Below are 22,044 nucleotides of genomic sequence, written 5' to 3'. Positions count from 1 at the left end.
ATGTACCAGAACATTAGTTTTATATGTGATGTGTTACATTTTTGGTAAATGTCATTTAAGAAAGTCTCACTTGTTGGTTTCCTCTGGTTTTCTATTAACTGTAAAATATTTCTAATCCTAAAAGCATAGTTACAAATTATAAATTCAAAAATTTCTTGTTCAATTTATATTCCTAGAAGAACGACCATTCCAGAAACAACTGCCAAGCACCCAAGCAGGTAACAAGAATTTAAGTATTAGAACTTGAATAAGGCAATAAATAATAACAGATCATATGGAAAACTTGAAGGGAAATTTTCTCACAAAATATTCTGGTAAAATGTATGAATGAATGAGCAAATGAATGAATGAGTGAATGAATGAATGAGAATAAATAAAAGAATCAATCTGTCAATTAATCAATGAAATTCTGAAACAACTAGGAAAGAGTATTCTGCAATAACAAGGATTACATAAACACTTAAACCTCCTCAACTATGAAAATCACAAATTTAATGTACTCCATAAGTATATTGGTCAGGTGATTCAGGGAAGCAGGCTCCAGAAAAGTATATAAATCTTCCCTCGGATTCTTCACTTTATGGTTGTAGCTATATGTGCTAAATTTTACAGTGCATTATAAGTGTTTTACCTAATAGACATAAGGATATTAGGTCAAGTGCAGACACTAAAAACAAATGGCTATTAAAGTGGCTAACATTTCAAGATGATTTTGATTCTTAACCTTTAACATTGTACCTTAACCAAGACGATACTCTAATTAAGCAAGGTCAAGCAGTCAGTAAAATATTTGCTACAGACACAGCTTCTTCAGAAAATTATTTTCCAAAATCTTTACTTATATTATCTTTATTAATGCTTTATAAAAGTTCTCTTCTTATACTGTTAGTGGAATGATTAAAGAAAATTCCTAATCTTTCTCTTCTCCCCAATCCACCATTGTGGATATGCTTATTCTTATACCCTAAGTTGATTCTTATTCCGATGATTGAAATTTCACTTCCCGTCAGACTTTTGTCATAAGCGAAGACAACCTCATACAGAATATGTGGACTGCAGGCCTTCCATAGCATGACTCTTTCTTGTGAACGAAGTCATCTTTTTTTTGCTTTACTGTTGTTTCCCAATAGCAAGAATGAAATTCTACTCCCTGTCTAAAAATCTTCCTTTTCTTGTCAGAATTTCTCCTCCTTCCACATACATAATAGAATAATGTCATGCTCTCTAACCTTGTTCTTAGTAGTCCAGTTCCCTTCAATTTGAAATTCTCAGTCTTTTGTGTAATTGTCGAACTGCCTTTTTTTGACATCAGCTTCATCTATTTCCATTTTCCATTGCTTTTCTCATTGCATCCACCTAATGGTAAATATATTTCCTACTTGGAAAACCTCAGTAAGTCATAGGCCTTTCTCAAACTACCCTCTCATACATTGGTACATGTTAAACAAAATTTTCCCTGTACATACTCAAGTATTGGAGTAAACTGGCAAAGTTCACCAGTAGAAAAGTGTAATTAAATATAATTTTATGGGGTTGGGGATTTAGCTCAGTGGTAGAGCACTTGCCTAGGAAGCACAAGGCCCTGGGTTCGGTCCCCAGCTCCGAAAAAAAGAACCAAAAATATATATATATATATATATATATATATATATATAATTTTATACAGTACTGCATGTACTGTGTTTCTTTTATTTTCTTCTACTTTTTGTGAGACAGGGTCTCCTTGTGCAGCCAGACTGACTTGGTACATGATCTTCTATGTCTTGGAATTATTTACATGTGTGCTCACATATTGAACTGCAGTTCACCTCTTGTTCCTTTTTATGGAGAATTGAGATAAAATACATGAGCATTTAAGAGACAAGTAGTCTACTGAATTGTCACTCAAGCAACATTTTTTCTTATAATTTTAAAACATTTTCAATTTGATTAGTAAGTCAATTTCACCTTTATGATTTTATGCAAGAGAATTTGACTAAACCTTTATCTTTTGAACTTTATAAAAGTTTATTAATATTTGTTTTACCTTTATCATTGGTGTATATGCAATTGACAGTCTATCATAATCTATTTAGACAGGTATTTAAACATACATTTTGTAATCTTTCATGTAGTTTAAGTTATCATGAAGATGTTGTTTATTAGCTTGGTAATAGTTCATTCTAATTATTTGTGTACTTTGTTAAATTAGTCTAACAGTAATTAAAATAAATGAGCTGTTTTTTAATATATGATAGTGACGAAACTTTGTTATGAGAAGTCAAAATGAAAAAAATACAAAGTTGATGTGTTATCAAAAGTTCCCGGCCTTCCTTCCCATGTACGATTTAATTAGAAAGTGCAAGCTTATTTAGATATTTGTACGGGACTCAGACTTATATGAGAAAGTAATAGCATAAAATATTTGGGTTATAACTAGTTTTACTCACTTTTTGAACCCTAACATGAACAATAATGGTTCTCATATTCATGCATGTAGATAAATGAGCTCACAAGATTAATTGTCTACCTGCATTCCTTATAGTAGACAATTCTTATTTGCTCTACAATTCTTAAAGTCAACCAGTATGAAAGTAGAACTAAAAATTATCTTATGAAAATATTGTAAAAAAGATTGAATTTCTTTCAGTTGTAAGTTATAATGCCTTGTGAGCATGGAGTATCAATGCAGTTGGGCTCCATGTAGGTCTAAACATTTGACTTTTATTCATTCTCTCTCTCTCTCTCTCTCTCTCCCTGTGCCTGCGTGCATGCATGCATGTGTGTGTGTTGACTGAAGGACTAAAAATCATATATCATAAAAAAATCTCTCTTTATTGTCTATGCATTTCAAAGAAGGCACAGACTATGTCCTGAAAACAAATAATTTTTGAGAGGCGATCTCTGAAATCATATATTGGTATGCAAGAGACAATGGAGAGAAGTTGAATGTTACATGCAGAGATTAGAGTACCTTGTACAACTGGATGATATATATGTCTAAAATTAAATAACAGATTGTATTGTAGCACAATCTTACAAATATATTTGGAAAAATCACTTCTAAGGAAATACACACACACACTCAAAACCCACAAACACACTTCAATGAGCCTGCTATTTTCGTTGTATAAGGCAAAGAAACAGTGTTTTCTTCAATTAATCTTTAAAAATAAAACCAATATTTTCATTAATTCTACTGATGCAATGATTTTTTTAAATTTGGAAGACAAAGAGTCTAACACTTTATTCTTTAAATCATGCAGTTAATGATTTGGATTATAATATAGACCTAATAATATCATTGATTTTCACTTTAATGCTAATCATTAGTCATTAGGTGTTTTAAATCAGATGTTCATGTTGAAAAGTATTTGGGCTATTTTTGTTAGAGAACATGGCAAATAATACTGATGTAACCTTTTCATTTATTCACTCACTTAAAGGGAAACAAAGACATTTCACTAGTTCTGACCAACTAAATATTGTATATTAATTAGATATTGAAAACTAAAAATCCCTAGAAATACCCATTTCTCTTTCCCTGACTTGTCATCCAAAATGTAAATTAAAAGCAATATTGGGATGTGTTTTTTTAAAGATTTATTTATTTAATGTGAGTGAGTACACTGTAGATATCTTCAGATACACCAGAAGAGGACATTGGATCCCATTACAGATGTTTGTGAGCCACCGTGTGGTTGCTGGGATTTGAACTCAGGACCTCTTGAAGAGCAGTCAGTGCTCTTTGACTTTTTAGAATGGAATACCTCTTCCACGAAACCATGGAAGATATCATCTCTCATTCAAAAATAAGTTTTTTAATTAAACATAGATCATATGTAATGTCAAAGATACCTAATCTAAGTAGATACATTTTCACAGAATATTATTAAATAAACATCGATTAGCAAAATTAAGTTTAGGCCTTGTAAAATGATTTTTGCTTTTAAATTATTTTGCTAGCTTTAGAAGGAACGGTTTCAATTCCTCTACGATTTGCTCCCCTTGGGTCTGGAAGATACCCTTGTAAAATTTTGTTGTTATCAAGACATGATGTACGTGTGTACGTAATTGAAGGTATAGTAAATGAAGAAGAACCAGAGGCTGAATTGTTGTTTAAAACACCAGCATTTGAACCACTTACTCAGCATATCCCCATAGTAAGTAAGAATTCTTTTTTGTTGATATTTTCACAATTTACTAAAGTTTCTAGCCACAGTGTGTGTGTGTGTGTGTGTGTGTGTGTGTGTGTGTGTGTGTGTGTGTGTGTGGTCTTATCTGGAGAGCTGCAAATTTATAATTGTATTTTAGACAAGAAATTATGTTTCCCATTATGTCAGGGTTTCTTCCTCTCAGCTACAACACAAGCATTATTTGTATTGGATCTATTTGCTTAAAATGTGACTGATTTCCTTAACCGCTCAGTAAGTACCTAATAAAAGATTTTTTCCTCCTGGAGTCACCATGCTGAGATACAGATGCTTAGATCACCACTTGAAATCCTATTGATTTTAGCATGTGAATAAGATGAGTTCAGAGGTACTCTTTCCCCTATGAGACATAGGGAAATTTCCATATTCAGAACAATGAATTAAGTTTTGCTCTTTTAATTACTAAACCCAAGTCAGTCAGACTGATGCAAGCAAATCTCTTCTAATAAGATATTTAACACCTACTATCCGAGAAATATACCAGTTACAATAACTTTTATTTTTCTTGATTAGTAATCAATCATATCATTCGGGATACTACTATTGTTACATTGTGGACATTTGTCATAAATTAGCATAAATTGATCTTCAGTAAATCAAACAAATTATTTTCTCCAGATTAAAATAATGCCTGGATAGACCTATCAGGCAATCTTTGTTATTACTTATAAAAAAAAATCTGAGTAGTCTTGTTATTCTTGACATTTTTAAAAATTGTTCTTCACAAATTTTTCATTTAAATGTCACATTCCCAAATTTTTCCTTTGTAATACTTGGAATAATTCATAATAAGTTAAGTATTTTATCAAATGCTTTTTCTAACCACTTCATTATGATTCTTCTGTAAAAATAATTAAATTAGTCTTAACAGGCATAGGTGATTGTTTTTATACTATGATTTCCATTACATTTAATTGGGTTGATTCTAAACTTCTCCCAATCCCATCTTATTTAATTCTTTTCCATGCCAAGCATTTACTCTACTGCTGAACTATATTCCAAGTTCTTTGGTTTTTGTAACCAGGTCTCACTATTTAGCTCATTTTGACCTAGAATTTAACAGTAGATCCCAGGCTACTATGGAACTCCAGGGATGTGTACACTTAGGGCTTCCAGGTATTAGAGTTACAGTTGTATAACCATGAGCAGATTAATTGTATTTTTTAATGATTTAACAGTTATTAGTATGTCATATAATTTTGCATCATCTTTCTAACATGTGTCTAACCCTTTCCATTTTTCAGAAAAATGAATCAAAGAAACTTTGGAAATTTCAAGTTAAAATAGAAGGAGAGTGGTTTCATGGACCTCCAATTTTACATGTTGCCCCTGGTGAAACTATACAATATCCTTTGACATTCAAACCAATTTTGGAATGTGAAATTATGGTATTATCATGAATTCTTCCTTGCATTTTAATACGTAAATGAGCAAATGTTTAGATAGTAGTTAATATAGTTAATTATAATATGTTTACCAACACTTGTATGTTCAATAAATTTGATAGTTTTGCCTAATATGTTTAACTTCTGATATTTATCATGACACTCATAATGCTGCTAATGAATATTTATATCCATGTTATTTTCAGAACACATGGATGATATGAAATCATTGTTCTAAGTCAATAAGTCAACTGCTACATATGAAACTTTCCCTTAGCAACAGTTCTTTCATAAGGTGCTAAGTGTAAATAATTGCTAGGTATGAGAATGCTTATATATAATATATAATTTCCGGAGAGTAGGTAGATATAAAGACCATTTCATTAGTAGATTCTTTCTTAATAAAACCATTTTTATATGAACTGAAAACTGCAGGGACTAACATTTTCTTACAAGCTATTTTTGTTATTCCATATGAATAAGTTGAGAGGTATTATTTAGCATTGAATTATGACTGCTGAGTGCTATAGAGCTTAAAAGTATCTTGTTTATCATAGGGTAAACTTACTTTACAAAATGAAGTAGATGGCATGGCACACATCATTGAAATAGATGGGATTGGGACAAAACCCACAGCCTTGGACCACATTGTTATAGACTGCAAAGTGGGAAATGTGACAGATAAATCCATAATAGTGCCTAATTATACAAAAAGTCTCCTGACATTTAAGGTAAGACTTTTTTAAAAAGAACATATTTCCTGCTATACATATACGTTGAATTATATGAAATATATTAACCATGTGAAATTTTTTAAAAAGTCACATAATGGGGTGAAGCACACACAGAGTTGATTGTAATTCTATCTTCTCTTCTTCCAATAATTACAGAATTTAATTTTAATTCCTAAATGTGGTTAGCATCAAAGAAGTTTGTTGTTGTTGTTGTTGTTGTTGTTGTTGTTCTTCGTACTATGTTAATTGTTTGCATTTATTTTTTGTTTTGCTTTGTTTGATATAGGGGCTTGCTATAGTCTTAAATTTCACATCTCCTTCCCTAGCCTGTCACATAATTGGATTGTAGGCACCTGCTATCATACATAACTCCATACAAGTTTTTTTTTCTCCAACTTTATTAAATGGGGTAATTCTTATTTATTTACATTTCAAATGTTATTCCCTTCCCTGGTTTCTAGGCCAACATCTCCCTTACACCTCCCCCTCCCCTTCTATATGGATGTTCCCCCCAATCCTCCCCCTACTACTGCCCTCCCCCCACCAATCCCGTTCACTGGAGGTTCACTCTTGGCAAGACCAAGGGCTTCCCCTTCCACTGGTGCCCTTAGTAGACTATTCATTGCTACCTATGCAGTCAGAGCCCAGGGTCAGTCCATGTATAGTCTTTGGGTAGTGGCTTAGTCCCTGGAAGCTCTGGTTGCTTGGCATTGTTGTTCATAAGGGGTCTCGAGCCCCTTCAAGCTCTTTGAGTCTTTTCTCTGATTCCTTCAACTGGGGTCCTATTCTCAGTTCAGTGGTTTGCTGCTGGCATTCGCCTATGTATTTGCTGTATTCTGGCTGTGTCTGTCAGGAGAGATCTACATCCGGCTCCTGTCAGCCTGCACTTCTTTGCTTCATCCGTCTTATCTAATTGGATGGCTGTATATGTATGGGCCACATGTGGGGCAGGGTATGAATGGGCGTTTCCTCAGCCTCTGTTCTAACCTTTGCCTCCCTATTCCCTCCCAAGGGTATTCTTGTTCCCCTTTTATAGGAGTAAAGAATTCTCATTTTGGTCATCCTTCTTGAGTCTCATGTGTTCTGTGCATCTAGGATAACTCGAGCATTTGGGCTAATAACCACTTATCAATGAGTACATACTATGTGTGTTTTTATGTGATTGGGATACCTCACTAAGGATGATATTTTCCAGTTCCATACATTTGCCTATGAATTTCATAAAGTGACTGTTTTTGATAGCTGAATAGTATTCCATTGTGTAGATGTACCACATTTTCTGTATCCATTCCTCTGTTGAAGGGCATCTGGGTTCTTTTCAGCTTCTGGCTATTATAAATAAGGCTGCGATGAACATAGTGGAGCACATGTCTTTGTTATATGTTGAGGCATCTTTTGGGTATATGCCCAAGAGAGGTATAGCTGGATCCTCAGGCAGTTCAATGTCCAATTTTCTGAGGAACCTCCAGACTGATTTCCAGAATGGTTTTACCAGTCTGCAATCCCACCAACAATGGAGGACTGTTCCTCTTTCTCCGCATCCTCGCCAGCATCTGCTGTCACCTGAGTTTTTGATCTTAGCCATTCTCACTTGTGTGAGGTGAAATCTCAGGGTTGTTTTGATTTGCATTTCCCTTATGACTAAAGATGTTGAACATTTCTTTAGGTGTTTCTCAGCCAATCGGCATTCCTCAGCTGTGAATTCTTTGTTTAGCTCTGAACCCCATTTCTTAATAGGGTTATTTGTTTCCCTGCGGTCTAACTTCTTGAGTTCTTTGTATATTTTGGATATAAGGCCTCTATCTGTTGTAGGATTGGTAAAGATCTTTTCCCAATCTGTTGGTTGCTGTTTTGTCCTAACCACAGTGTCCTTTGCCTTACAGAAGCTTTGCAGTTTTATGAGATCCCATTTGTCCATTCTTGATCTTAGAGCATGAGCTATTGGTGTTTTGTTCAGGAAATTTTCTCCAGTGCCCATGTGTTTGAGATTCTTCCCCACTTTTTATTCTATTACTTTGAGTGTATCTGGTTTGATGTGGAGGTCTCCATAGAGGTTTTATACTTAAATATTAGTGCATAATTTAGTGCAGTCTTTCAAGTTTACTTGAAACTCTTTCAAGTTTACTTATTAGTATCATGTTCAAAACTCTTTCAAGTTTACTTATTAGTATCATGTTCATTCTTTCTTGAAGAAACCATAAATGATTTAAGATGATTTCTATAAAATGTGGGAGCAAAATTATTTTTTAATATGCTGAAACACAGTATCAATTTGTAGCCCATGCTAACCTAAAACTAGGCATCTTCCTGGTTTCATCTCCTAAATTAAGGAATTTGTAGTCATATGCTACTTGCTGCTGGGAGAGGCATAAGTCATTTGCGAGAATCTGTACTTAGTATGTATGAGACTCTGAGTTTAATCCTCAGCATGAAAAACAGAAATAAAATTCCAAGTATCACTCTTATTTTTTTATCTATCAATGGTTTTATTTTTTTCACAAGCATAGTAAACTTGATTCGGCTATCTGTAAATCTCTTCCACATTCACAACATAGTGCTTCTCAATTACTTGTGCAGTTACAATAATATATATCCATCTTTCTACATAATGCAGTGGTTTTCTGCATTAGTGTCATATAGTTTTTAAATTGATCTAAAAGGGAATTCAGTGGTAGACTCAGGTTATTTTGACCATGAGGTACAGCCCAGTTCAACTCTTACTTTTGAAGGTTTGTAAAACACTGAATACCTCATTCATTTATAGCACATTTCTACACCACCACACCCATTTAGATCTCATTGGCAAAAGTTTTCTGTTTTAGAATTTTCTTTTGCTAATGATTAAATTTTTTGATGGTGTTACGATGTATCCCCAGCTGGTCTTGAACTCACAGCATTCTCTTTCTTCAGTTTAACAAATGTTGAAATTGCAGGCGTGTGCCACCACACTTAGAGCTGTCTGCAACTTTCTCAGCTGTGGGTACCTTTTTGTAAGGGCCAGTATTATTGATTGATGGTGGTGTTCTTGTTGCTATTGTTTTTTTTATATATTTTAAAATTTTATTCTCTCATATATTTCATCCCAACTGCTGTTCCCCATCGTTCTACTCCTCCTGATGCCTCCCCCACTCCCCTTCTCTTCCAGATCCACTCCTCTTCTCTTTCCCTTGAGATATCACAGGGACATCAAGTGAACATTGTATAACATATTACAATAAAAGTAGGCATATCATGTGACAACCAATTATAAGTAAAAGAGTCACAAGAGGAAGCAAAAAAGTCAGAGGCCCCCTCTCTCCCACTATTAGGAGTCCTACAAGGACACCATACTACACAAACTTAACTTATATGCAGAGGACCTAGTGCAGGCCCATGCAAGCTTCAGTGTCTGTAAGTCCTGCTTACTTTAGTTTGTGGGCTGGGTTCTCCTGGTGTCCTCTACACTTCTAGCTTCTACAATCCTTCTTCTACCTTTTCTTTGAGGTCCCTGAACTGTACCTAATGCTTGGCTGTGGAACTCTACATCTGTTCCCAACAGTTGCTGGGTGAAACCTCTCTGAAGTTGATGGGCCTTGGCACTGATCAATGAGTAGAATATCATTAGGATTCATTTCATTGAATTTGTTGTTTGACATGCTTTTTGTTTAACCCTGGTCTCTGGACTATCCAGACACAGATTCCTGGTCATCCAGACAATGGCAGGCATGGGATCTGTCTTGTGGCATGGGCCTCAGTTAGACCAGTCATTGGTTGGCCAATCCCACATGCTGTTTGCCACCATTACTGCAGCACTTCTTTCAGGCAGGACAAATTTTAATTTGAAGGTTTTGGGGCTGTATTGGAGTCCCAGTCTCAACACTAGAACCTTGCTTGGTTACAGAAGATGGCCACTTCAGGTTCTGTAATTCTCCATTACTAGGGGTCTTCTCTAGGATCACTCCATAGATTCCAGGAAGTATACATTGCACCACTTTCCAACATTATCTTCAAAATGTCCCCCTTAAATCCAGTTGTGTTTTCTAATACTCTCAATCCATCCTCCCTTACCCTTTGCCTGAAAATGTTATATGACCAGTGTGTTCCTCAAAAGAATATTCATCTCTCATCCCTATATACATAATGTTCATCATCAGAGCAGATGACAGAAATGTGGAAACCCTTTGCTTCTTTTAAATCTCAAATATATACATATATATGAGTATATATGTATATATGTATATATTTGAGATTTCATATTATATATTTATATTAATAAATATATATTTATTATATTTAAATATAATATATATAAATATTATATATTTATATTATTAAATATATATGTTTATATATATACACATATGTGTTTGTGTGTGTGTATGCATATATACATACATATATTTCAGGATTTCAGAGAGTATTTTGTATTAAATATTATAAGTTAAAATTCCTAAAACTCTTCAATATCATCTCTCAATTTCAAATTAATCTCTGTAGTCGCTTATGTTGTATTTACTTACCATATGTCATTGTCCTGTTTATTCTTCACTATATACGTATAGATTCACTTTTTCTCTCTCTCCCCTTCTCTCCTCTACTGCCCCACTTTCCCACCTTCCCTTTATGACCTATCTCCCTTACTCTCAATTTCTCCCATCCAAGGATTTATGCCTGCTAGTCAGATGTACCCTGTCACCTCACAGACAATGTTTTGTACCCATGATTTTGTTCATACTATACAGCATAACATTGGGGCATTGAAAACAAAATAGTGTTTAAAATATATTTGTTTTAGAAACAAATGGAAACATAAAGTGTGACCTTTAAATGGGGATGAAAGGAATGAAGATCAATCAGACATGGAAGCCAATATGGTTTTTATAGTACTCTTCCACATTCAGAATTTATTACCAAGTTAGAAAACCTTTCAAGAGTTGTAAAAACACATTTTTCTAAACAGCCCCCATTACCATATATTGCTTATTCACTTCATTTTGTCGTCAAAACACAAATGATATCTCTGTTGTAATTTAAAATTTTACCTTACAGAAGGTATGTATTTTAAAAGTGGAAAACAATTAAAATCAATGCTTTTTCTATCATAATTATGCTTGTGTAATTAAATGTAAATAATTCTCATGTTTAAGCATAATGGTTAAATACATTATTAACATTTAACGCAGAGATAATACTGAAACAACACTCGATAGTGCTAGATTATTTTTGTATTTCTAATTTTAAAAATTAATAGTTATAGATATTTATTAGGACAATATACCTGGACTCAGCTGGGCTATTCCTATTTTCTGTGGTTAATGAAAGCATCCAAGTCATCATACTGAAGAACTAACTTACACTCATCATGGCAATATTCACATCAGTCATTACCTTATATTTGCACAGTCTTTATTATCAATTATACTACAAAAGTAAGAAAACAAATGAACAGAAAGAAACTATCCATCTGACTCACAGCTGCCTGAAGCTGAAATTTGTTCCTGACAATGAGGGAAATAGTAATACTCCTTGGGTTACATCACACATTTGCATTGTGTCTTCTGTCATACTTCTCTATTTTCAGGCATTGTTTTTTGTTCTTCTGTAATATGTAATTTAATTCAATGCGATCAGTGTGATCCTTCTCCCTCTTTCTCTCTTGCTCTCCATTCTTTTTCCCTCTATTCTTCCTTCTCTTTTCTTCTCCCTCTCTTTCCCTCTTCTTCCTCTCATTCTTTCACTCTTTCCTTCCTTTCTACCACCCTTTCTTTCCTTTTCCCTACCCTTCCCTCTGCTTGTTTGTTCATTTTCTTTAGCCTATACCCATTCTTTTGAAATCTCCACAATCAAACACAATCCCATTTTTATTAAAGTATTTGTTCTAAATCCATTCTTCCCCAAATCTATAATGAACTATAAGGATATCTGAAACAATATGAGTACATACTTAAGGAAAACTGTAACAACTATTTAGAGTAAAGACATACCATTTTGAAAACCTGGCCTTTTTCTATTTCGCTCTGCAAAATTCTGCAATTTGCATGAGTAGTAATTTTAAATAATGAAAACCTTTAAAAAAAAGGGGGGGACATGCATATTTGGTATGGATCTCTATTTGACCTTCCAAAGTTATCCTTACTATATCCACAAGCATGTTTTTCTCATTATTTAACTTGTCTAAAACTTTTGTTTTGAAAGAAAGATTCTGTTCTAAGAACATATGTCAAAAGTACTCAATAATTGTTTAACTTTGCCTTTACTAGAGCATGCACTGTTAAGTAGTAGCCAACAAAAATTTAATTTTAACAAACTTCATAAGAAGGTATGAACTAGAAAATGCTTTTATGGGATTTTAAAAGATATTATCTATCTTTTGGGATCAAGCAAATCACTTTTACATGTAGAGGTTTTGACATGCCAAATAAAGATGTGGTAATGTGGAATTTTTCATCTAAGATTTATAGTGAACTGTCTCAATAAGGCAGAACTTTAAGCTACATAAATACTAGGAATATGCTTCTGTAATGATCCTTAGAAGAAGGCTGATTATTTTGGCTCAAGGTATTCAAAAATCATAAACCAAATCATTGCTGAAGTCTTCACTAGTATCTGATGAGGAATTGCACTGATCACATTGATTTTTTTGACCTCAGACATCATACATTTAATCCATAGAAGTCACCAAAGCAGCAAAAACAGAAGAAACAAAAATATGAACAACAGAAATAGATGCAGTGATCTGATATCCCATATATACTTTGGTACTTACTGTACCAAAAATTTTGAAAGAAAGACAAAGGAATAAAGAAAATACGGTTAATATTATAAAACAGGAAGCTGTTCTTAGAAAGGGCTTAAGTCAGATTAATAAACTAAACTCAATTCTCAGATTTTTCTTTTTCTAAAATTATACATGTTTCTAAATTTCTTTTCAATGAAAACTCTATAGATTTAATAAATTAAGTAAATTATATTTTAATCAACAACTTATGATTCTAAGTCATATATAATATGATATAATGCAACTGTGTAACATGAAAAAAGGAAAACATTTTTCATATTGACATTACATAATTATTATTTTCCAATCCATTCTTCTAGGTAACTTCAGATCTCTCAATAGTGTGGGGAAATTCCTTTATCACTATAGAACCTGACAACTCAATTCCATATACTCTCCATGTGTGCCCTTGGAAACGTGGAGAATTCAAAGGTATTAAGTCCTTAATACAATTTATTATTAATTACATTGCTAAGTGAGATATATGATAATAAAACATAGAACATATTTATTTATTGGTCTCATTTTGAATAAACAATATGAGGAAAAGCTTACTTGGTTATTTCACTCTTTAACTAGTCAAATAAATAGAGCTTTATGGTATGCATTTTATGGCAAATATGACTTTATCTTGAGACTTCAATATGTCTATAGAAGAAATTTCTAGAAGTGGGATACATAAGATGTCTATGTTTGAAATTTAGTAGATACATTCAAATAACTATAGGAATTGGTATTAAAAACCTACATCTATATAACTAAAATATAGAAATATAGTCAATATTTAGTATGACTAAATTCTATATTTGTATAATTCTATATTTCTAATAAAATATTTATATCAAAGTTCCCAGTTATACTTGAGCAGAATCATTTTATGGGGTATGAGAGGGGAGAGGGTGAAAAGTGACTGAATATGGTAACTAAATTGCCAGGCTTGGTAGTGATTTATCCCAGCAATCATAGCACTTAGGAAAATGAGAGGAAAATCTTGAATTCCTGGCACGCTTCAGATACATTGTAAAATCTTTCTCTATTACAAGATAGTTAATATTTAGCACTGAATAACAGTTGAAACAACATTACTGAAAACATAATGAATGTAATTCATGTAAATAAAAAATAAATTAATATTATATATGTAAGAGGAATGCAGAGTGTAGTATAGCTACAAATAAATACAGAGTTTCCCAGGAAGAATCATATTGTATTTCTCATTTAAGTGTACTATTAATCCTTCATGTAATCCAATGGTTGTAGAAGACAACTAATTTTGGTTCAATTTTGATAATGGAGCATGAATAAGGGTCCAGAAGCATACTCTTAAAGAAAACTTATTGTTATAGATGATGAGTGCCCAAGAACACCTTCTGAATCTGTGCTAGGATATTGGCTTCATCTTCTGCAAGATTTTGTTAGCAGCCACAGCGGCTTTCTTTTTTCTTTCTTTTTCTTTTTTTAAATTTTTATTAGATATATTTCCTCACTTACATTTCAAATGTTATTCCCCTTCCCGGTTTTCTGTCCATAAACCACCATTGCCTCCTTTCCCCCTTACCCTTATGGATATTCCCCCTGTACATCCCCCTTACTGCCCCCCCCCAATTCCCCTGCAGTGGGGGTTCAACCTTGGCAGGACCAAGAGCTTCCCCTTCTACTGGTGCTCCAACAAGGCTATTCTCTGCTACATATGCAGTTGGAGCCCTGGGTCAGTCCATGTATAGACTTTCGGTAGTGGTTTAGTCCCTTGAAGCTCTGGTTGGTTGACATTGTTGTTTTTCTGGGGTTGCAAGCTCCTTCAACTCTTTCAATACTTCCTCTAATTCCCCCCAAATGGCGTCCTGTTCTCAGTTAGGTGGTTTGCTGCTAGCATTGACCTCTGTATTTGTATTGGACATGCTCTGGATGTGTCTCTCAGGAGAGATCTATATCCAGTCCCTTTCAGCATGCATTTTTTAGCTTCATCAATCTTATCTAGTTGTGGTAGCTGTATATATATGGGCCACATGTGTGTCAGGCTTTGAATGGCCATTCCTTGAGTCACTGCCCTAACTTTGCTTCCATATCCCCTCCTATGGATATTTTCCCCTTTTAAGAAGGATTGGGAGCATCCACATTTTGGTAATACATCTTCTTGAGCTTCCTGTGGTCTGTGGATTGCATCTTGGGTAATTCGAGATTTTTTGCTAATGTGCACTTACCAATGAATGCATACCAAGTGTGTTTTTCTGTGATTTCTATCTCTCTCAGGATGATTTTTTCTAGTTCATTCCATTTGCCTATGAATTTCATGAAGTCATTGTTTTTGATAGCTGAGTAGTACTCCATTGGGTAGATGTACCACATTTTCTGTATCCATTCCTCTGTTGAAGGGCATCTGGGTTATTTCCAGCTTCTGGCTATTATAAATAAGGCTGCTATGAACATAGTGGAGCATGTGTCTTTGTTGTATGTTGGAGCACCTTTTGGGTATATACCCAAGAGAGGTATAGCTGGGTCCTCAGGTAGTGCAATGTCCAATTTTCTGAGGAATCTCCAGACTGATTTCCAGAGTGGTTGGACTAGTTTGCAATCCTACCAACAATGGAGGAGTGTTCCTCTTTCTCCATCCACATCCTCACCAGCATCTGCTGTCACCTGAGTTTTTTATCTTTGCCATTCTGACTGGTGTGAGGTGGAATCTCAGGGTTGTTTTGATTTGCATTTCCCTGATGACTAAGGATGTTGAACATTTCTTTACGTGCTTCTCACCCATTCAATATTCCTCAGCTGAGAATGTTTTGTTTAGCTCTGTACCCCATTTTTTTGTTTTTTTTTCTTTTTTCTTTTTTTTTTTTTTTCGGAGCTGGGGACTGAACCCAAGGCCTTGCGCTTGCTAGGTAAGTGCTCTACCACTGAGCCAAATCCCCAACCCAAATAATTAGAATTAGCATTTTTGGGGTTTTTTTTTTTTTTTTGTTGCATTTTTTAAATAGGGTTATTTGGCTCTCTGGAGTCTAACTTCTTGAGTTCTTTACATATTTTGGATATTAGCCTTATTTACATATTTTGGATATTAGCCCCCTATCAGATGTAGGATTGGTAAAGATCTTTTCCCAATCTGTTGGTTGCCATTTTGTCCTAATGACAGTGTTTTTTGCCTTACAGAAGATTTGCAGTTTTATGTGGTCTCATTTGTTGATTCTTGATCTTAGAGCATGAGCCATTGGTGTTTTGTTCAGGAAAATTTCCCCAGTGCCCATGTGTTCAAGACTCTTCCCCACTTTTTCTTCTATTAGTTTCAGTGTATCTGGTTTGATGTGCAGGTCCTTGATCCACTTGGACTTAAGCTTTGTACATGGTGATAAAAATGGGTCTATTTGCATTCTTTTACATGCTGACCTCCAGTTGAACCAGCACCATTCGTTGAAAATGCTATCTTTTTTCACCAGATGGTTTTAACTCCTTTGTCTAAGATCAAGTGACCATAGTTGTGTAGGTTCTTTTCTGGGTCTTCAATTCTGTACCACTGATCTATCTGACTGTCTCTGTACATCAATTTCAATTCATGAGTTCAGAGGCTCGGTACTCTCACTGTTTTTCTCTGTTCCTCCCTTACGTCTAGCTTTTTACAGTTGTTCCACGCCTATTTGATAGTGGTCCCTGAGCTTTCCTATCTGAGAACTCTAATGACTGCATTTTTACCAGTTCTACATTTCTGAACCAACCACTGTTCTCTCTTCAAATAATTGATTTAATCATGTCTTAGAACAATACTAATCTATGAGTAGGGTAATTCATATTTAGAAGGTAGTAGGTGATTTAGCAGAGTAATAGTGATAGGTTCTACTTATGAGCTACCCCTGCCCAGATTCTTAGCCAGAGTTTGAATACTAGCCATGTGATTTCTCTTATGGAATGGGCCATACATCAAATTAGAATGTAGTTGTTGACCCCATAGTATCCATGACATTATAACACCTATGAACTAGGAATAGCAGTCCTTATTGAAGTCCATTGGACTCACAGCTAGGTAAGAGTATTGACTTACATCCTGTCACCTCATGAATAATCCCCTTCTGTTTTATGAAACCTAACCATGAGAGAAGAAACTTCCTATTCTGTACTGACTTTTACTTTATTTTTTCTTTTACAGTCCAGAATGTATCCCTGTCCTGGTCCACCCTCTGACTGTTCTACATTCTGTACCTCCTCCACCCAACCCTGTCTTCATGAGGATGTTCTCGCCTCACAACCCCCACCTCAGCAGTCCTCCCCATTCCGTGTGCTCTCTTCAGGGTTAGGTACATCTTCTCTCACTGAGTCCAGAATTTGCAGTCCTCTGATGTATATGTGTTGGGGGCCTCATATCAGCTGGTATATGGTGCCTGGTTAGTGACTCAGTGTCTGAGAGCTCTCGGGGATCCAAGTTAGTTGAGACTGTTGGCCTTTCTATAGGGTCACCCCCTCCCCATCTTCTTCCAGCTTTCCTTAATTTAACCCCAGAGATCAAGAGCTTCTATCTATTGGTTCAGTGTAAATATGTGCATCTGAGTCTTTCAGCTACTTGTTGGGCCTTTTGGAGGGCAGTCATGATAGGTCCCTTTTTGTGAGCATACCATAGCATCAGTAATAGTGTCAGATCTTGGGGCCTTCCATTGAGCTGGATCCCAATTTGGGCATGTCATTGGACCTACTTTTCCTGAGACTCTAGACCCTGCAACCAATGTATATGCTTTCTTCAGCAATATAGTCTCCCGTCATGTTCTGGTGGGCAAAAAAAAAAAAAATTAATAACCTATGTTGCTTCAGGGGGGCTCCAGGACACAAGTTTTTCTTGAACTTGCAAAAATTTGAATGAATATATATTATATATGGATAATTTGACATAAATACAAGTTATAGCTAACAGATAGTTATAAAACTTGGCAGTTTATAAGTAAGCACCTGAGAATGAGGTACTTCGTGAAGATAGCCAAGAAAAGAATTGCAAGCAAGCTTTTAGTCAGCTTTCGTTAAGATTTGTTTTTTTTAATAAACAAAATTAATTTTCAACAAAATAAAATATTTAAGGTTATAAAGATATTGATATATTGAGACTACATTTCAACAATATAGAAATAGTTTTTGCATGTGACATTCTGATATTCTATGAAATTATACATTCTCTTGAAATATCTGACTTGCTAGTGGACATCTTTAGTGACAAACTCAGGCAACACATATATCTAACACCTGATATCATGAGAGGCATTGTTTTTCACACATGTTTTTAGAATGTAATGCTGAGCAAATGTAGCACCATTTAAATTCATAAGTTTCATTTAAATTTTGAGCAGTGAAATAGTACCCACACTTCTACAGTAAAATTGCACATCTTTTACTTCTTGAATTGTTTTAACTGCAGCTACAATAAAGTACATTCAGAAAAGTATTTAAGAGTAAACATTCCAGAGGGGAGAGAGAGAGAGAGTAGAGAGAATGTTGCTTTAGTTTTATCTTAAAAACACTCCCATAAGAGAGTTATTTAATTTTATATCATAAAATTATTTAAAGTGATCCCAAAAGTTCCACCAGAGAACTACTAAAGCTGATAAACAACTTCAGCAAAGTGGCTGGGTATAAAATTAACTCAAATAAATCAGTAGCCTTCCTCTACACAAAAGAGAAACAAGCCGAGAAAGAAATTAGGGAAACGACACCCTTCATAATAGACTCAAATAATATAAAGTACTTCGGTGTGACTTTAACCAAGCAAGTAAAAGATCTGTACAATAAGAACTTCAAGACACTGAAGAAGGAAATTGAAGAAGACCTCAGAAGATGGAAAGATCTCCCATGCTCATGGATTGGCAGGATTAATATAGTAAAAATGGCCATTTTACCAAAAGCGATCTATAGATTCAATGCAATCCCCATCAAAATACCAATCCAATTCTTCATAGAGTTAGACAGAACAATTTGCAAATTCATCTGGAATAACAAAAAACCCAGGATAGCTAAAGCTATCCTCAACAATAAAAGGATTCAGGGGGAATCACTATCCCTGAACTCAAGCAGTATTACAGAGCAATAGTGATAAAAACAGCATGGTATTGGTACAGAGACAGACAGATAGACCAATGGAATAGAATTGAAGACCCAGAAATGAACCCACACACCTATGGTCACTTGATTTTTGACAAAGGAGCCAAAACCATCCAATGGAAAAAAGATAGCATTTTCAGCAAATGGTGCTGGTTCAACTGCAGGTCAACATGTAGAAGAATGCAGATCGATCCATGCTTATCACCCTGTACAAAGCTTAAGTCCAAGTGGATCAAGAACCTCCACATCAAACCAGACACACTCAAACTAATAGAAGAAAAACTAGGGAAGCATCTGGAACACATGGGCACTGGAAAAAATTTCCTAAACAAAACACCAATGGCTTATGCTCTAAGATCAAGAATCGACAAATGGGATCTCATAAAACTGCAAAGCTTCTGTAAGGCAAAGGACACTGTGGTTAGGACAAAACGGCAACCAACAGATTGGGAAAAGATCTTTACCAATCCTACAACAGATAGAGGCCTTATATCCAAAATATACAAAGAACTCAAGAAGTTAGACCGCAGGGAAACAAATAACCCTATTAAAAAATGGGGTTCAGAGCTAAACAAAGAATTCACAGCTGAGGAATGCCGAATGACTGAGAAACACCTAAAGAAATGTTCAACATCTTTAGTCATAAGGGAAATGCAAAACAAAACAACCCTGAGATTTCACCTCACACCAGTAGAATGGCTAAGATCAAAAACTCAGGGGACAACAGATGCTGGCGAGGATGTGGAGGAAGAGGAACACTCCTCCATTGTTGGTGGGATTGCAAACTGGTACAACCATTCTGGAAATCAGTCTGGAGAATCCTCAGAAAACTGGACATTGAACTGCCTGAGGATCCAGCTATACCTCTCTTGGGCATATACCCAACACATAAAAAAGACACGTGCTCCACTATGTTCATTGCAGCCTTATTTATAATAGCCAGAAGCTGGAAAGAACCCAGATGCCCTTCAACAGAGGAATGGATACAGAAAATGTGGTACATCTACACAATGGAATATTACTCAGCTATCAAAAACAACGACTTTATGAAATTCGTAGGCAAATGGTTGGAACTGGAAAACATCATCCTGAGGGAGCTAACCCAATCACAGAAAGACATACATGGTATGCACTCATTGATAAGTGGCTATTAGCCCAAATGCTTGAATTACCCTAGATGCCTAGAACAAATGAAACTCAAGACGGATGATCAAAATGTGAATGCTTCACTCCTTCTTTAAAAGGGGAACAAGAATACCCTTGGCAGGGAAGAGAGAGGCAAAGATTAAAACAGAGACTGAAGGAACACCCATTCAGAGTCTGCCCCACGTGTGGCCCATACATATATAGCCACCCAATTAGACAAGATGGATGAAGCAAAGAAGTGCAGACCGACAGGAGCCGGATGTAGATCGCTCCTGAGAGACACAGCCAGAATACAGCAAATACAGAGGCGAATGCCAGCAGCAAACCACTGAACTGAGAATAGGACCCCCATTGAAGGAATCAGAGAAAGAACTGGAAGAGCTTGAAGGGGCTCGATACCCCATATGTACAACAATGCCAAGCAACCAGAACTTCCAGGGACTAAGCCCCTACCCAAAGACTATACATGGACTGACCCTGGACTCTGACCTCATAGGTAGCAATGCATATCCTAGTAAGAGCACCAGTGGAAGCGGAAGCCCTGGGTCCTGCTAAGACTGAACCCCCAGTGAACTAGACTGGTGGGGGGAGGGCGGCAATGGGGGGAGGGTTGGGAGGGGAACACCCATAAGGAAGAGGAGGGGGGAGGGGGATGTTTGCCCGGATACCGGGAAAGGGAATAACACTCGAAATGTATATAAGAAATACTCAAGTTAATAAAAAAAAAATAAACCTTATAAAGATTGTATAAGACAAAAAAATCCAATAAAAGTATTTCCTTATAAAATATCAAATAACTTCATTAATACTAAGAATTCTTTGAGATTTGTCATTCTTGTAGAATTTAAAGCAAACTGCTTCTTAAAAGCTTTATTAAACCACGCCTTGAGTTTTTCTATTTAAGTTTGAACTATTTGTGGTCTTCAAGCAATACTACCATAGTAGTTGAAGATGATTTCATATAAAATATAGTTTCACTTTGATATGTTAGAAAATATATCTTAGAAAAGAACCTAATATGTTCTCAAAAGCAATTAAAATTTCAGTTTGTACGTATCTTATCTAGTTTGAAAATGAAATACAGACTTAAAATGTTTTACCTGCCATTATTTAGTTGCTGGAAGCTGCATATCATAGATTATTTTAGAAATGAATGTAAAATTATGTATATCCTTTAAATAGTATCCACAAGATCATAAGAGACATAAAATTGTAAAAGGCTACTTTCACTTGAAAGTGTCATAAACACAGTCTCAAAGAAATTTAATGGATTTTACTCATTTTGAGTAGGTGAGAGCATCCAAATTTTGTGTTCATTTTAACATATATCAGTAGCAATAAAAAGAAATCTAGTCTGCTTTCTGCCTATATGTAAAAATTATTTTAATGATTTTATAAATAATTGTTTTGCCCATTGTGATCAATTACCTATAGGGTTAAAATATAAGATAGAAATTGTTTACAGAATAACAAATAGAAATAACTTCTGCTGCTAACAAATTATACACCAGAACTGGAGTAGCAGATTTTATTTTATTTATTTATTTATTTTTTGGAGTAGCAGATTTTACTCTTTGGAATAGTGTATGAGATAGGAGCGCTTATTAAATAGAGCAATGATTCTTACCAAAGATCCTTTTCAATGGTCGTAAGTATTGCATGTTTTAAAGTATAGTGATTTCTTTGTTTTATTTTTTAAGTTTTCTTTATAGAGGGTTACATAGTTCTTGAATATATATTATGTTGTAACGACCTAATTAGAT

At 35.0% G+C, this 22,044-nt stretch overlaps 1 protein-coding gene across 1 annotated transcript in view; it reads left to right on the top strand.

Annotated features, from left to right (window-relative positions):
* The window catches only part of Cfap47 (cilia and flagella associated protein 47), a 344,640-nt gene that overhangs the window by 246,875 nt on the left and 75,721 nt on the right, over window positions 1–22,044 (top strand). Inside the window, exons 46-50 of the mRNA XM_087600976.1 lie at window positions 177–218; window positions 3,946–4,142; window positions 5,438–5,581; window positions 6,136–6,309; window positions 13,390–13,501. Of these exons, the coding sequence (XP_087457102.1) occupies window positions 177–218; window positions 3,946–4,142; window positions 5,438–5,581; window positions 6,136–6,309; window positions 13,390–13,501 (669 nt within the window). The remainder of the gene's footprint in view (window positions 1–176; window positions 219–3,945; window positions 4,143–5,437; window positions 5,582–6,135; window positions 6,310–13,389; window positions 13,502–22,044) is intronic.

Source organism: Rattus norvegicus, chromosome X (genome assembly GCF_021556685.1).
Source record: "Rattus norvegicus strain SHRSP/BbbUtx chromosome X, alternate assembly SHRSP_T2T, whole genome shotgun sequence".
In the NCBI taxonomy this organism is placed as follows: Eukaryota; Metazoa; Chordata; class Mammalia; order Rodentia; family Muridae; genus Rattus; species Rattus norvegicus.
This window is presented reverse-complemented; position numbering and strand designations above follow the sequence as displayed.